The following is a 15,408-nucleotide window of genomic DNA, read 5'->3' on the forward strand; positions in this document are numbered from 1 at the left end:
TGGAGGATATTCTTATCCTGGTGCTCTGCTCAGGGAGTGTCTCCCTGGCCATTTGCATTGCCTACTTTTCTTTCTTTCCTGCAATCTGGGTTAGAAAAAGGTTTGTCGCTCGGCTCCCTTAAAGGGCAAGTCTCGGCGCTATCCGTCTTTTTTCAGAAGCGTCTAGCACGACTTTCTAAGGTACGCACGTTCCTGCAGGGGGTTTGTCATATCGTACCCCCGTACAAGCGGCCGTTAGATCCATGGGATCTGAACAGGGTACTAGTTGCCCTCCAGAAGCCGCCCTTCGAGCCTCTGAGGGAGGTTTCACTTTCTAGACTATCACAGAAAGTGGCTTTTCTGGTAGCGATCACATCTCTTCGGAGAGTGTCTGAGCTAGCAGCGCTGTCATCCAAGGCTCCCTTCCTGGTCTTCCACCAGGACAAGGTAGTGCTGCGACCCATTCAGGAGTTTCTCCCGAAGGTGGTATCCTCTTTTCATCTTAATCAGGATATCTCTTTGCCTTCTTTTTGTCCTCATGCAGTTCATCGGTATGAGAAGGATTTACATTTGTTAGATCTGGTGAGAGCACTCAGAATCTACATTTCCCGCACGGCGCCCCTGCGCCGTTCGGATGCACTCTTTGTCCTTGTCGCTGGTAAGCGCAAAGGGTCGCAGGCTTCCAAAGCCACCCTGGCTCGATGGATCAAAGAACCAATTCTTGAAGCCTACCGTTCTGCTGGGCTTCCGGTTCCATCAGGGCTGAAGGCCCATTCTACCAGAGCCGTGGGTGCGTCCTGGGCATTACGACACCAGGCTACGGCTCAACAGGTGTGCCAGGCAGCTACCTGGTCGAGTCTGCACACTTTCACCAAACATTATCAGGTGCATACCTATGCTTCGGCGGACGCCAGCCTAGGTAGAAGAGTCCTGCAGGCGGCAGTTGCCTCCCCGTAGGGGAGGGCTGTCTTTGCAGCTCTAACATGAGGTATTTCTTTACCCACCCAGGGACAGCTTTTGGACGTCCCAATCGTCTGGGTCTCCCAATGGAGCGCCGAAGAAGAAGGGAATTTTGTTACTTACCGTAAATTCCTTTTCTTCTAGCTCCTATTGGGAGACCCAGCACCCGCCCTGTTGTCCTTCGGGATTTTTGGTTGTTTTCGGGTACACATGTTGTTCATGTTGAATGGTTTTCAGTTCTCCGATGTTACTTCGGAGTGAATTTGTTTAAACCAGTTATTGGCTTTCCTCCTTCTTGCTTTTGCACTAAAACTGGTGAGCCAGTGATCCCACTGGGGGTGTATAGCCAGAAGGGGAGGGGCCTTACACTTTTTAGTGTAATGCTTTGTGTGGCCTCCGGAGGCAGTAGCTATACACCCAATCGTCTGGGTCTCCCAATAGGAGCTAGAAGAAAAGGAATTTACGGTAAGTAACAAAATTCCCTTCTTTTGCTTTTTTTCATTCCACATTGCTTTTGTTCATGTGAAGCACCTGAAGGGTTAATAAACTTCTTGAATGTGGTTTTGAGTACTTTGGGGGGTGCAGTTTTTAGAATGGTGTCACTTTTGGGTATTTTCTGTCATCTAGGCCTATTGAAGTCACTTCAAATGTGATGTGGTCCCTAAAAAACTGGTTTTGTAAATTTTGATGTAAAAATGAGAAATTGCTGATAAACTTTGAACCCCTCTAACTTCCTAACAAAAAAAGTTTCCAAAATTGTGCTGATGTAAAGTAGACATGTGGGAAATGTTATTTATTAACTATTTTGTGTCACAGAAATCTCTGGTTTAACGGTATAAAAATTTAAAAGTTGAAAATTGCTAAATTTTCAAAATTTTTGCCAATATTCAATTTTTTTCATAAATAAACACAAAAAATATTGTCCTAAATTTGGTACTAACATGAAGTCCAATATGTGACGAAAAAAACAATCTCAGAATCACCGGGATCCGTTGAAGCGTTCCAGAGTTATAACCTCATGAAGTGACACTGGTCAGAATTGCAAAATTTGGTCTGGTCATTAAGGTGAAAATTAGCTCCGTCACTAAAGGGTTAATCGACATGAAACAAATACATAAACAATAATGAAAACAAACAATTTCTACTAACCTCTGGATCTCTATCTACCCACAAAGGTATCAACCACTCTAACCCCAGCCTTGGTATGACTTGCTCATCACTACCATGATCATAGGGTAAAGACCAAAGATGCACCCAGTCCTGTAAGACAGATAACAGTAGTTATAGTCTGGCACATGTATACTAGTATAGATATAGAAGCTGTACATAGATATATGTAACAAAGTGGCAGTGCGGGTCTGTTACAATATTCCCTATGAAGGTTATCACTGGTCATTTGTGGCCTTAGGAACCCTAAATCTGACCACCACAGTATTTCAATAGGGTTGACAGTGTGCTCCTATGAGCAGGTCTTAGATTATTTAGAGTTTCTGGTCAGTGGGAAATTGAATCTGAACTGAGGACAGTGATTAAATAAAAAGACTTGACTAAACATGAGTTCTCATAAAGATTGCCATAACTTAGTGGAAAGGGGACATGGCTATTAATTTCAATATGTCCTTATGCTACAAATAGGGAGTCGATTACGACAGAATACACTCTAGTCACTGACTGAAGTACATTTCTTATAGTGGTGTACTTCAGCTAAAAGGTACACCAAATTCTTTATGAGGCGCACAACTTTAAGATTTGGCACCTCTTACTCCATCATGCATCCATCAAAATGGACACGTAAAGCAGCAGTCTTCAAGTATCAGGGTCAAAGACATTTTTAGGATCATAGCAATTAGTGAATAGCACCAAGATTTAATATCAGACATAGTGATATGTAAGGAGGTGGGCGCGGTAAACAATTAAAGGCAAACAGCCTTCACAGAAGTGCTACAGTGGCTTCAGGACACTGATCTGCAGGAGATGGAGGGACTAGGGTCCTCACTAATCTAATAGTAATGGCCTATCTAAAGGACAGGACATCACAGTAGTTCAAGACAATCCCTTTAAACAACATCTTTTACAACTATATTAGAGAATTGCATTTAAAAAATAATCATACAGTGCCTTGCGAAAGTATTCGTCCCCCATGAATTTTTCAACTTTTTCCCACATTTCAGGCTTTAAAATTTGTATCTTTATGTTTGATGTTATGGTGAAGAATCAACAACAAGTGGGGCACAATTGTGAAGTTGAATGAAATTTATTGATTACACTGGGGAAAAATTTGAAAAAAAATTCTGTTGAGTTAGGTTTTTGAGCTGAGTTATAGTAAAATTGGCATGCTGATTCCAAAAATGTAGTCAGTTTTTTTCTATCATGTCAAGTTTTTCTTCCTCAACTTACCTGCCATAGAAGCACAATTGCACTGATTTCTGTAATAAGACTTGTTATCTGAGTACAATTCGACTCATATAGAGCTACGTGGCAACTTGTAAGAGTAGTCACAACTGAGACAGTGTGGTGAGAGGTGTGTGCAGCTCCCAATACGTCATAATTATCAATATCTTTACACAAAAAATGTATCATAGTAGGAATAAATAGGATTTGTGATAGCTTTTCTCTTTACATTGGGTGCTTAGTTGTAATTTATATATCTTTTATGATTTTGTTCTTTGTTAGTTTTCAAAGCTTGTAACTTTCCATCTCAGTGTTTTATTTACTTATGTACATATTTCCTTTGTTTCAGATCATGTCTGCTCCTTCTTCCTCTCGTCGTAAATGCCTAAACAACCCTGACTCCTTCTGCTATATTTGTGGTGTTTCCACCATTCCAGTTCAAAGGCCAAACATCAGTGCATTTGTCAAACAAGCATATTTTGCATATTTTAAAGTAAAACTCAGTGATCAAGATAAGCCATGGGCCCCTCACATAGTGTGCAAGCAGTGTGTCGAGAGTTTACGGATGTGGACCAAAGGAACACGTGAAAAGTTGGCATTTGGTATCCCCATGGTGTGGAGAGAGCAAAAAAGTCATTCCACAGACTGTTACTTCTGTTTAGGCTACTTTCACACATCCGGTTTGAGCACTGCGGCTCAATCCGGCTGTGAAAACTATGCAACGGATGCGGCGAAAACACCGCATCCTTTGCATAAGTTTTTACATGCGGCCCGTCCGTTTTTTTCCGGTTGCGGCATGCTACTGAGCATGCGCAGTGGAAAAAAAAACGCATGCGGCGAGCGGATGCGTTTTTTTCCGCATCGCGCCGCATCCGGCCTCCGTAGGTATGCATTGAAAAATGCGCCGCAGCGGCCGGATGCGGCGCGATGCGGTGTTTTTTGCCGGAGCAAAAACGTTGCAGGGAACGTTCGATCCGGCCGCGGCATCGGCTAAATCTGCCGCATGCGGCAAAAACCGGACCGAACGCAAGCCCCTGCGGCACAATACCGCACTAATGTAAGTCTATGCAAAAAAAAACGCAACCGGCGTTACAAAAGCCGGTTGCGGTTTTTCTGCAGAACGCCGTATTGTGCCGCAGAGCAAAAATCCGGATGTGTGAAAGTACCCTTAGTGAAAACATCAGGATTTAACAGGAAAAATAAAAGTAAAATAGAATATCCAAATCTACCATCAGCTATCAGACCAATGCCTCATTCAGCTGAAATTCCAGTGCCAGTTTTCAAACAGCTACCATCTCTAGACGTTCTGAGTGATGTTGACGAACACAGTGACAGCAATGATGTAGAATTTGAAATTCACAAGGATTCAGTTCGTAAGGGATTTGATCAGCACGAGTTAAATGATTTAGCACGTGAATTGGGCTTATCAAAAAAAGCTTCGGAATTACTAGCATCAAGGCTGAATGAGAAACAGTTACTTGAACAAGTAGCGAAGGTATCATACTTTCGTAGTGGAGAAAGTACATGTTTGCAGTACTTTCGGTGTGACAGCGGTTTTGTGTTTTGCCATAATATTCCTGGTTTACTACAAGAATTAGGGCTTTCAATGTACAATCCAAATGAATGGCGACTGTTTATTGATAGCTCAAAGCGGAGTCTTAAGTGTGTCCTTCTACACAATGGCAATTTATTTGGTGCAGTCCCTATTGGGCATTCTGTCTCTCTTCGTGAAGAACATGGAAATGTAAAGAGAGTTATTGAGTTATTGAAATATGACACACACAATTGGATCATCTGTGTTGACCTTAAAATGGTTTGCTTCCTTCTTGGTCAGCAACGTGGGTACACAAAGTATCCCTGCTTTCTCTGTATGTGGGACAGCAGAGCTCGAGAAAAGCATTGGGTTGAGTCGAATTGGCCTCCAAGATCTGGTCTTAAACCTGGAGATCCTAACATTCTACATCAGCCACTTGTTGACAGGACGAATATACTATTCCCACCTCTGCACATAAAACTAGGTCTCATGAAGCAATTTGTAAAAGCATTGCCAACTGACGGCGACTGTTTTAAGTACATCATGTTGGCACTTCCTGGACTGTCCATGGAAAAAAATCAAGGCTGGTGTGTTTGATGGTCCACAAATTCGACAGCTCATGAAAGATGAACATTTCACCGGGACTATGTCAGATCTTGAGAAGAATGCTTGGTTATCATTCAAAGACGTCGTCAAGAACTTTCTTGGAAATACACGTCCAAGTAATTACAAAGAAATTGTTCAGAAACTATTGGAGAGCTACAAAGCGCTTGGTTGCAACATGAGTATTAAACTACATTTTCTGCAGTGCCATCTTGCCAACTTTCCGGAAAATCTTGGTGCTGTTAGCGATGAGCAAGGTGAACGATTTCACCAAGATTTGAAGGTTATGGAAGACCGTTACTAGGGTTGATGGGATGTACATATGATGGCTGACTATTGCTGGAGCATCAAACGTGATTGTCATCAAGTTAAACACTCCAGAAAAAGCTATAAATGTACATTTTTACCTTAAATACTTGCTACATACACATATATTATATTTATATATATATATATATATATATACACATATATTATATTTATATATATATATATATATATATATATATATATATATATATATATATATATGTATATATATATATATATATATATATATATATCCTTTGTAAAAAACATTATTACTTAAAAAAAAAAACAACACTTTTTAGGTACAGTAGTTTACATATATTGAGAAGACAAAAATCCTATAGTTCAAAAACTTGACGTGAGAGAAAAACTGAGATCATTTCTGGATTCAGCATCCAAAAATTAATTAAGAACAGTTGTCTGACCTAACTCCTAAAAAATTGCGTTCCCCAGTGTTATTTTAAACTTTTGTAAAAAATAAATAACTGAAAATTGGGTCGTGCAATATTATTCGGCCCCTCTACTTTCAGTGTAGCAAACTCACTCCAGAAGTTCATTGAGGATCTCTGAATGATCCAATGTTGTCCTAACTGACTGATGATGATAAATATAATCCACCTGTGTGTAATCAAGTCTCTGTATAAATTCACCTGCTCTGTGATAGTCTCAGTGTTCTGTTTAAAGCGCAGATAGCATCATGAAGAACAAGGAACACAACAGGCAGGTCCGTGATACTGTTGTGGAGAAGTTTAAAGGTGGATTTGGTTACAAAAAGATTTCTAAAACTCTAAACATCCCAAAAAGCGCTGTGCAAGCGATCATATTGAAATGGAACGTGTATCATACCACTGCAAATCTACTAAGACCCAGCCGTCCCTCAAAAATGTCATCTCAAACAAGGAGAAGACTGATCAGAGATGCAGCCAAGAGGCCCATGATAACTCTGGATGAACTGCAGAGATCTACAGCTGAGGTGGGAAGAGTATGTCCATAGGACAACAATCAGTCGGACACTGCACAAATCTGACCTTTATGGAAGAGTGGCATGAAGAAAGCCATTTCTCAAAGATATCCATAAAAAGTGTTGTTTGAAGTTTGCCACAAGCCACCTGGGAGACACACCAAACATATGGAAGAAGGTGCTCTGGTCAGATAAAACCAAAATCGAACTTTTTGGGCACAATGCCAAATGATATGTTTGGCGTAATATCAACACAGCTCATCACCCTGAACACACCATCCCCACTGTCAAACATGGTAGTGGCAGCATCATGGTTTGGGCCTGCTTTTCTTCAGCAGGGACAGGGAAGATGGTTAAAATTGATGGGAAGATGGATGGAGCCAAATACAGGACCATTCTTGAAGAAAACTTGTTGGAGTCTGCAAACGACCTGAGACTGGGACGGAGATTTGTCTTCCACCAAGACAATGATCCCAAACAAAGCAAAATCTACAATGGAATGGTTCACAAATAAACATATCCAGGTGCTAGGATGGCCAAGTCAAAGTCCAGATATGAATCCAATCGAGAATCTGTGGAAAGAGCTGAAAACTGCTGTTTACAAAATTTCTCCATCCAACCTCACTCAGTTCGAGCTATCTGCAAAGGAAGAATGGCCAAGAATTTCAGTCTTTCAATGTGCAAAACTGATAGACATATACCCCAAGCGACTTTCAGCTGTAATCGCAGCAAAAGGTGGCGCTACAAATTATTAATTTAAAGGGGCCAAATAATATTGCACGCCCCAATATTCAGTTTTTAATCTTTTAAAAAAAGTTTAAAGTAAGCAATATATTTTGTTCAACTTAACAATTGTGTCCCACTTGTTGATTTTTCACCATAATATTACAATTTTTATCTTTATGTTTGAAGCCTGAAACGTGGGAGAAGGTTGAAAAAATCAAGGGGGCGGAATACTTTCGCAAGGCACTGTAGAATCAAAGAATAGTAGAGTTGGAAGGGACCTGAAGGGCCATCAGGTCCAACCCCCTGCGAGACATCGTCTGATATGTCATGGATGGGAGAAGATCAAAAAGGTAACACGTGATCTCAAGCCATCATTGTGATCTTACCCCAGCACTGGTTTAACTGGTTTACTGATACTTGAGTACGGTCACTGAAAATCTGATATATTAGGCAAAGAACCGTTAAAAGTAAAAGAAATGTGCTAAGAACGGGTGTCAGACTTTCAGTAAGAAATCTCCAAGCAGTGCCAAAGAAGTTGTAGCACTCGACAAAGACCTTCCTTTCTGGAAATTTGTGCAAGATCATAGATTTCACTTCTTTCATGTCTTATGGCAGATAATGGAAATTTCAGGTTTGTGATAAACAATGCTGACGTTCTTCTAGGGCATGAATAAAAAAATATAGTGCTTATTAATGTTCAGCGCCTGCTGCAGTAGTGAACTCTACATGCCCCAGGACGGATGCATTATGTAAAAATACATCTTTACATGTGACTACCTAGTCAATATTTACAGGAAAAAAGGAGAACAAATCCAAAGAAATAAGGAACAAAAAAAAGCTGTAGAACATTTAAAAAGCAAAAAGTACGCCATAAGGAGGAATTAATTGGTATTTTGCTTCAGTGCCTCAAAGGAGATACAGTTTCAAACAGCCATCTGCACATAATCAGATAGGTAGAAGAGAGCCTCTAATGGATGAATATATTTCAGTGTACCAATACACTGAGCCATTGTTGTCAACAAGCATCCTTCCATTGCTCAGTAAAAAATATTATTTTCCACATTTGTTTAATTGCACACTTAGCATAATAGTCATGGTTTAAAGGAATGGCTTATATAGAACCCATGATGGAATAATCTAAAAAGGAAAATCGGAAAATTCAGAGCACATACCATATAGATCAGTAAATGGGTCAAACAAGAATATCCACGTCTCTGCCACTTATTATTCACTGACCAAAAACAAACAACATTTGATTTTGTTCCCATTTTTCATGAGCTGAATTCAAAGATTCAAGACTTTATGTACACAAAGGTCTGTTACTCACAAATATTGTTCACAAATTTCCCTAAATCTGTATTAGTGAGCACGTCTCCTTTATCAAGATAATCCATCATCCTCACAGGTGGGGCATATCAAAATGCTGATTAGACATGATTATTGCACAGGTGTGCCGTATGCTGGCCATAATAATAGGCCACTCTAAAATGTGCAGTTTTATCACATAAAACAATGCCACAGAGGTCAAAAGTTTTGATGGGGCGTGTGATTGGCATGCTGACAGCAGCAATGTCGACTAGAGCTTCTGCCGTGAATATTCATTTCTCTACCATAAGCTATCTCCAAAGGCGTTTAACCAGACCACGTGTAACCACACCAGCCCAGGACCTCAATAGCCAGCATCTTCACATCAAAGGCTCTCTGCACAAACTGTCAGAAACCGTCTCAGGGAAGCTCATCTGCTGATCCTCATCCTTATCAGGGTCTTCACTTGACTGCAGTTTGTTGTCGTGACCAACTTGAGTGGGAAAATGCACATATTTGAGTCTGGCACATTGCAGAAGGGTTCCCTTAAGGAAGGTATCCCGATTTTCATTGTACAGATGGCAGACTGTGTGTGTGTGGCGTCATATTGGAGAGCGGTTTGCTGATGTCAACGCTGTGAGTTGAGTGGGCTATGGTGGCGGTGGGGTTATAGTATGAGGAAGAATTTGTTATGGACAACGAACACAAGTGCATTTTATTGATGCCACTGTGAATGCATAAACATACAGTGGCAAAATCTTGAGGCCCCTTGTTGTTCCATTCATCCATGACAATCACCTCATGTTGCAACATGATAATGCAATGTCGCATATTGCAGGGATCTGTACACGATTCCTGGAAGCTGGAAATGTTACATAGTTATTTATATAGGTTGAAAAAAAGACCTAGGTCCATCTAGTTCAACCTTCCTTCAAGAATTATACATTTTGTCATTAAGTCATTTATAACTGACAATGTTATGTGTACTGAGGAAATCAATCAGCCCATTTTTAAAATCTGTTATAGTAAAACAGCAGAACTTAGAGTGGCCAGCCTAAAGGCCGCTTTACACGCAGCAATCTCGCTAGCGAGATCGCTAGCGTGCGTACCCGCCCCTGTTGGTTGTGCGTCACGGGTAAATCGCTGCCCGTAGCGCACAACATCGCTCGGACCCGTCACACTACTTACCTGCCTAGCGACGTCGCTGTGTCTGGCGAACCGCCTCCTTTCTAAGGGGGTGGTTCGTTCGGCGTCACAGCGTTGTCACTAAGCGGCCGCCCAATAAAAGCGGAGGGGGCGGAGATGAGCAGGACGAACATCCCGCCCAACTCCTTCCTTCCTCATTGCGGGCAGCCGCAGGTACAATGTGGTTCCTTGTTCCTGCGGTGTCACACATAGCGATGTGTGCTGCCGCAGGAATGACGAACAACATCGTACCTGCAACAGCAACGATATTTGGGAACTGGACAGTGTGTCAACAAGCAACGATAAGGTGAGTATTTTTGATCGTTAGCGGTCGCTCGTACGTGTCACATGCAACAACATCACTAACGAGAACGGATGTGCGTCACGAATTCCGTGACCCCAGCGACATCGCGTTAGCGATGTCATTGCGTGTAAAGCGACCTTTTGGCACTCCTGTGTAATAATTATGCTGTCTATTCGACATCTGGATATGCCACACCTGTGAGGTGGATGGAGTATGTTGGCAAACGTAGATTTAGACAAATTTGTGAATAATATTTGAGAGAAAAGGCCTTTTTTGTACATACAAAATGTCTTAGAACTTTGAGCTCAGCTCATGAAAAATGGGAGCAAAAACAAGTGTTCTGTTTATTTTTTTTTTGGTCAGTGTATATAACTTCACACCTCACATCCAAAAGAGAACAATTCGCTTCCCCTTACCGTGTTCTTGGCTTCAGCTGTCATCTCGTGGGACAAGTGAAGCAAGCACAAGACCGTGCTCTTTGTGACTCCTTTCCCCATATAGGAAAGAGCATTTCCTCCCCATTCCACATAAAAAGATGAGATGATCTGATAACAGAGGAAAACAATTTCATGGCAGCTTGATTTTTAGGAGTTATCATAGCATAAGATAAAATAGCGCAACATCTTCTAAAATTATGTATCCCAGAGTATACTTTAGAGCAATGAAGTTAGCAACCTATATTACAGGAAGAGAACAACTGGAAAATGAGTGCATATTAAGAGTACATTGTCCACTACTATTTTGAAGGTATTTTTTGATAGGCTCACAGTAGTCTTTAAAAAAGAAAAAAATATATATTACAGTTATAATAGTAATAATAATAATAATAATAATAATAAACATATAATTTGATCGCACACGACACCCGTTTCTCTACACCTCTGCCTGTGACCTCCCCCAGGTTGTGAACCAAAAGGAAAGAGACTGTTTCTTCTAGCTCACATGAAACGTACCACTGCAACCAATCAATGGGTCCAGACTGGTTGCAGAGGTCACGATGTCTCTGCTAGAATAGAAAGCTAGTGGACTGGTGGGTGACATTGGTAGCAATGTGGATAAAACATTGACTGTTCGGTATTTAACCCCATTACGACAGCCTTGCGGAGATAAAGGGCGGCAGAATAGGATACTTATTCTGATCCGCAATTTATAAACGGCAGGCAGAAAAAAGTAAATAGCGCCCCCCAGTGTCGGAATATCTCTGGGGTTTCAGCTACCAGGGGCAGCTGAGACTCTGGAGATTCCAATGCGGGCCGTTTTCTTCCAGTCCACGGGCACGTGATCACCGGTATACACCTGAGAATGATGATCACGATGCAGAAAATAGAAGCGGTAAGAAATGATTTCTCTGCCATCTGGCATGATAAAACATGTCAAATGGGAGATAAATCTCCTTCCTCGGTCCTCCGGTGTGGCAAAATGCTCCCCACCCCCGGTCCACTTCCCCCACCTCCTTGCCTAAAAAGGCCGCCACACATGGGGCACGCCCGCTGCACGCATCCTCCTCCTCTGATTTCAGCCTCATCTGACATGTCAGATGAGGCAGAACAGTCGTCCCCAGGTCCAACCAGGTCGCCCCACAGGTCCAGCCAGGTCATCCCCAGTCCCGACGGTATCTCTCATGCAATGTCGATCCCCCGACCTCCTCCTTCTCCTTGTCGTCCGAAGAAATAATGGCCGCATGCACAGGCAGCGGTTCTCACCCGGCACTGCACTCAGTGACACAGAGCTTACTGCACTCACACTGACGTACAGAGGACCCCGGTAGTGTGGAAGTGTGAGTACAGTAAGTACTGCAGCCACACTCCTCACATGGAGTTACTGCACTCCCAGGGAATAGGGGATACAATCCCTGAGTGTGCCCCCCATATTCTGGAATGAAGTTACTGCAGGTCACTCTGCCCTCAGTTGGACAGGGTGAGTGTGAGTGCAGTATTCTCAGGCCACTGCAGCCACACTCCTCACATGGAGTTCCTGCAATTCTAGAAAATGGGGAAGCATTCCTTGAGTGTGCCCCCCCCCCCATATTCTGGAAGGTCCAGAGTAGTCATGTGACCTCCAAAATGGATTACTTCAGACTGATTTTTTTTTCTTTTCAATAAATTGGTGAAAGGGGAATGTGTGGGAGTGTGTTTTCAAATACTTTTTTTTTTTAGCACTGACAGTTATGTCGGGTATCTGATAGACACCGTGACATCACTAACCCAGGGCTTGATGCCAGGTGACATTACACAGCTGGTGTCAACCCCATATATTAGCCCGTTTGCCACCGCACCAGGGCAAGGGGTGAGCTGGGACGAAGCGCCAGGATTGGAGCATCTAATGGATGCACCACTTCTGGGGCAGCTGCGGCCTATATTTAGGCTGGGAAGTGCCAAATAATCATGGCCCTTCCCACCCTGAAAATACCAGACCACAACTTTCCGCTTTACCTTGGCTGGTAATACAATTTAGGGGGGACCCCACGTTTTGTTTTTTATTTTACTATTTATTTATAAATCATTAAAAAAAAACAGCCTGGGGTGCCCTTCATTTTGGATTACAAGCCATGGGGAAGCTGTGAGCTGTTGTCTGCAGCCGTCTGCTTTACCCTAGCTGGCTTTCAAAAATGGGGGCACCCCACGTCGTTTTTTTCAATTATTTATTTTTTGGCTAAATACAAGGCTAAATACCCTTTAGTGCCACATGAAAGTCACTAAAGGGTGCCAGCTTAGAATATGCAGGGGGTAGGACATTTTATAGGTGTTTGAAATTCATCCATCAGAGCTTTTTAGGCTATATGCCCACGACCAGGGTTTGCAGCATTTCGGACGCAGAGTGTTTTCACTGCATCCAAAATGCTGCGCTGTGCACTACAAGCGCGGTAGATTGATTTTTAGAACTCTCCTGCCCACTGTGCTTCTTTTCTCTGCAGCATAAAGTGACTTGCGGTGTGGCTTCCTGAGCCTCAGCATGTCAATTTATGCTGTGAGACAAGAGTGTTCTCTGTGGGGAGAATAGAGTTAAAGTCCGCAGCAGCCCGAACCCGGATCGTGGGCACGGGCAGCTGCGTTCTCCTGTGAACACTCGCATTTTCCCAGGAGACGCAGTGTCGCCGGATTGTGGACAAAGTGAGAAATCTGCTGCTACAGCAACATTTTTGTGAAGTACCTGTGGAATCAAATGCTTACTATACACCTAAATAAAATCCTTGAAGGGCCCTGGGGGCCCTGCAATTGCCACATGGTGCCCGCAAATTATTTAAACTTTTCCAAAATTCAAATGGTGCTCCTTCCATTCCAAGCCCTCCAGTTTGTCCAAACAGAGGTTTTTCGCCACATGTGAGGTAACCGTGTATGCATAAGAAATTGGTTAAACTGTGGGGTCCACTTTTTGGTGCTGCCTCTTGAAAGAGTGAGAAATTTGTTGCTAAAGCAACATTTTTGTGAAAAAAAAAGAAAATTTTCAATATGACGACATACGATTATCAAATTCTGTGAAGTACCAGTGGGTTTAAAAATGCTCACTATACCCCTACATAAAATCCTTGAGGGGTCTAGTTTCCAAAATGGGGTCACTTGTGGCAGGTTTGCGCTGTTTAGGTATCTTAGGGACTCTGCAAATGCAAAATGGTGCCCGCAAACTATTTCAGCCAAATTTGTGTTCCAAAATTCAAATATTGCTCCTTCTGTTCCGAGCCCTCACATTTGTCCAAACAGAGGTTTCTGACCACATGTGGGGTATCAGCGTGCTCGGGAGAAACTGGGTAACAAATTTTGGGGTCCATTTTGATGTGTTATTTCTTCTAAAACTGAATACATTGGGCCTAGAGCAACATTTTTAGGTAAAATGCAAAAAAATGTTTTTCATTCTACATCGCTTTAGTTCCTGTGAAGCACTTGAAGGGTTAATAAGCTTCTATGGTTTTGAGTACTTTGAGAGGTATAGTTTTTAGAATGGTGTCACTTTTGGGTATTTTCTGTCACCTAGGCCTCTCAAAGTGACTTCAAATGTGATGTGATCCCTAAAAAAAATGGTTTTGCAAATCTTATTGAAAAAAATGAGAAATTGTTGATTAACTTTGAACCCTTCTAACTTCCTAACCCACAAAAATGTTGTTTAAAAAATTGTGCTGATGTGAAGTAAACATGTGGGAAATGTTATTTGTTAACTATTTTGTGTGACATATCTCTCTGGTTTAATGGCATAAAAATTAAAACTTTGAAAATTGGGAAATTTTCAACATTTTCATTAAATTTCCGATTTTTTTCACAAATTAAAGCAAAAATTATTGTCCTAAATTTACCATTATCATGAAGTACAATATGTCACGAAAAAAATAATCTCAGAATCACAGAGATCCGTTGAAGCTTTCCAGAGTTATAACCTCATAAAGTGCCACTGGTCAGAGTTGCAAACCATGGCCCAGGCATTAGGGACAAAATTGTCTTCGTCCTTAAGGGGTTAAGCATCCAATATCTATTTGGGGTTTTTTTATTTTTAGAACACCTATGGGCCACTTCAATAAAACAGACATGACACTAGACAGTATGTAAATGATAGCCACTAAACAGCCTCACAAAACAACTAATCATGCGTAGAGATGGGCAGACCCGTTGAAGTTTGAGTCCAGCAGGTTCAGCCGGACTTTCGATAAAGTTAAGTTCTGGACCCGGACATGACCTGAACCCCATTGGAAGTCACTAATTGGGCAGTTTGGGTCTCTGCACACAGGCAGCGCAATTGTTTTCTGTTTTGTACACACTACATCCAATAACGCTGTTGTTACCCCCAGTGAGAGCCGTTCAAACCACTGCAAGCGGATCACCCTTGGATGATCACCAAGCGTACCTGAGCACAGCGATGTTCACTCCAGTGGTTTGCATACGTAAAAAGCACCCTAACTTGAACACTGAATTATGGTATAAACAATCTACAAACATTTAACATCCAAAACTATAGAATAACCAGCATTATAAATGCATGGAAATTCTGTCTATATGTTATACCCATTCATGCACACCTAGAATAAAATGCAGAAGGGCGAATTTATTATTGAATCAATACCACGTTTCTGGTGTAAAAGAAAAAAAACACACATTTTTCTGTTAGGCCCAAAATTCTGCAATTTTTTTTTTCTTATTTTGTGCATTCCAATTATAGCCTGACAAT

The 15,408-nt window shown here is 41.8% G+C and overlaps 1 protein-coding gene across 3 annotated transcripts in view; it reads right to left on the minus strand.

Moving 5' to 3' along the window:
• Positions 1 to 15,408, minus strand: part of RTTN (rotatin) — a 324,013-nt gene that overhangs the window by 137,826 nt on the left and 170,779 nt on the right. For all 3 annotated transcript variants that reach the window (XM_075314609.1, XM_075314608.1, XM_075314610.1), the window contains exons 30-31: positions 10,674 to 10,802; positions 2,089 to 2,199 (exon numbers count right to left, since the gene is read on the minus strand). In XM_075314609.1, the coding sequence (XP_075170724.1) occupies positions 2,089 to 2,199; positions 10,674 to 10,802 (240 nt within the window). The remainder of the gene's footprint in view (positions 1 to 2,088; positions 2,200 to 10,673; positions 10,803 to 15,408) is intronic.

Source organism: Anomaloglossus baeobatrachus, chromosome 6 (genome assembly GCF_048569485.1).
Source record: "Anomaloglossus baeobatrachus isolate aAnoBae1 chromosome 6, aAnoBae1.hap1, whole genome shotgun sequence".
In the NCBI taxonomy this organism is placed as follows: domain Eukaryota; kingdom Metazoa; phylum Chordata; class Amphibia; order Anura; family Aromobatidae; genus Anomaloglossus; species Anomaloglossus baeobatrachus.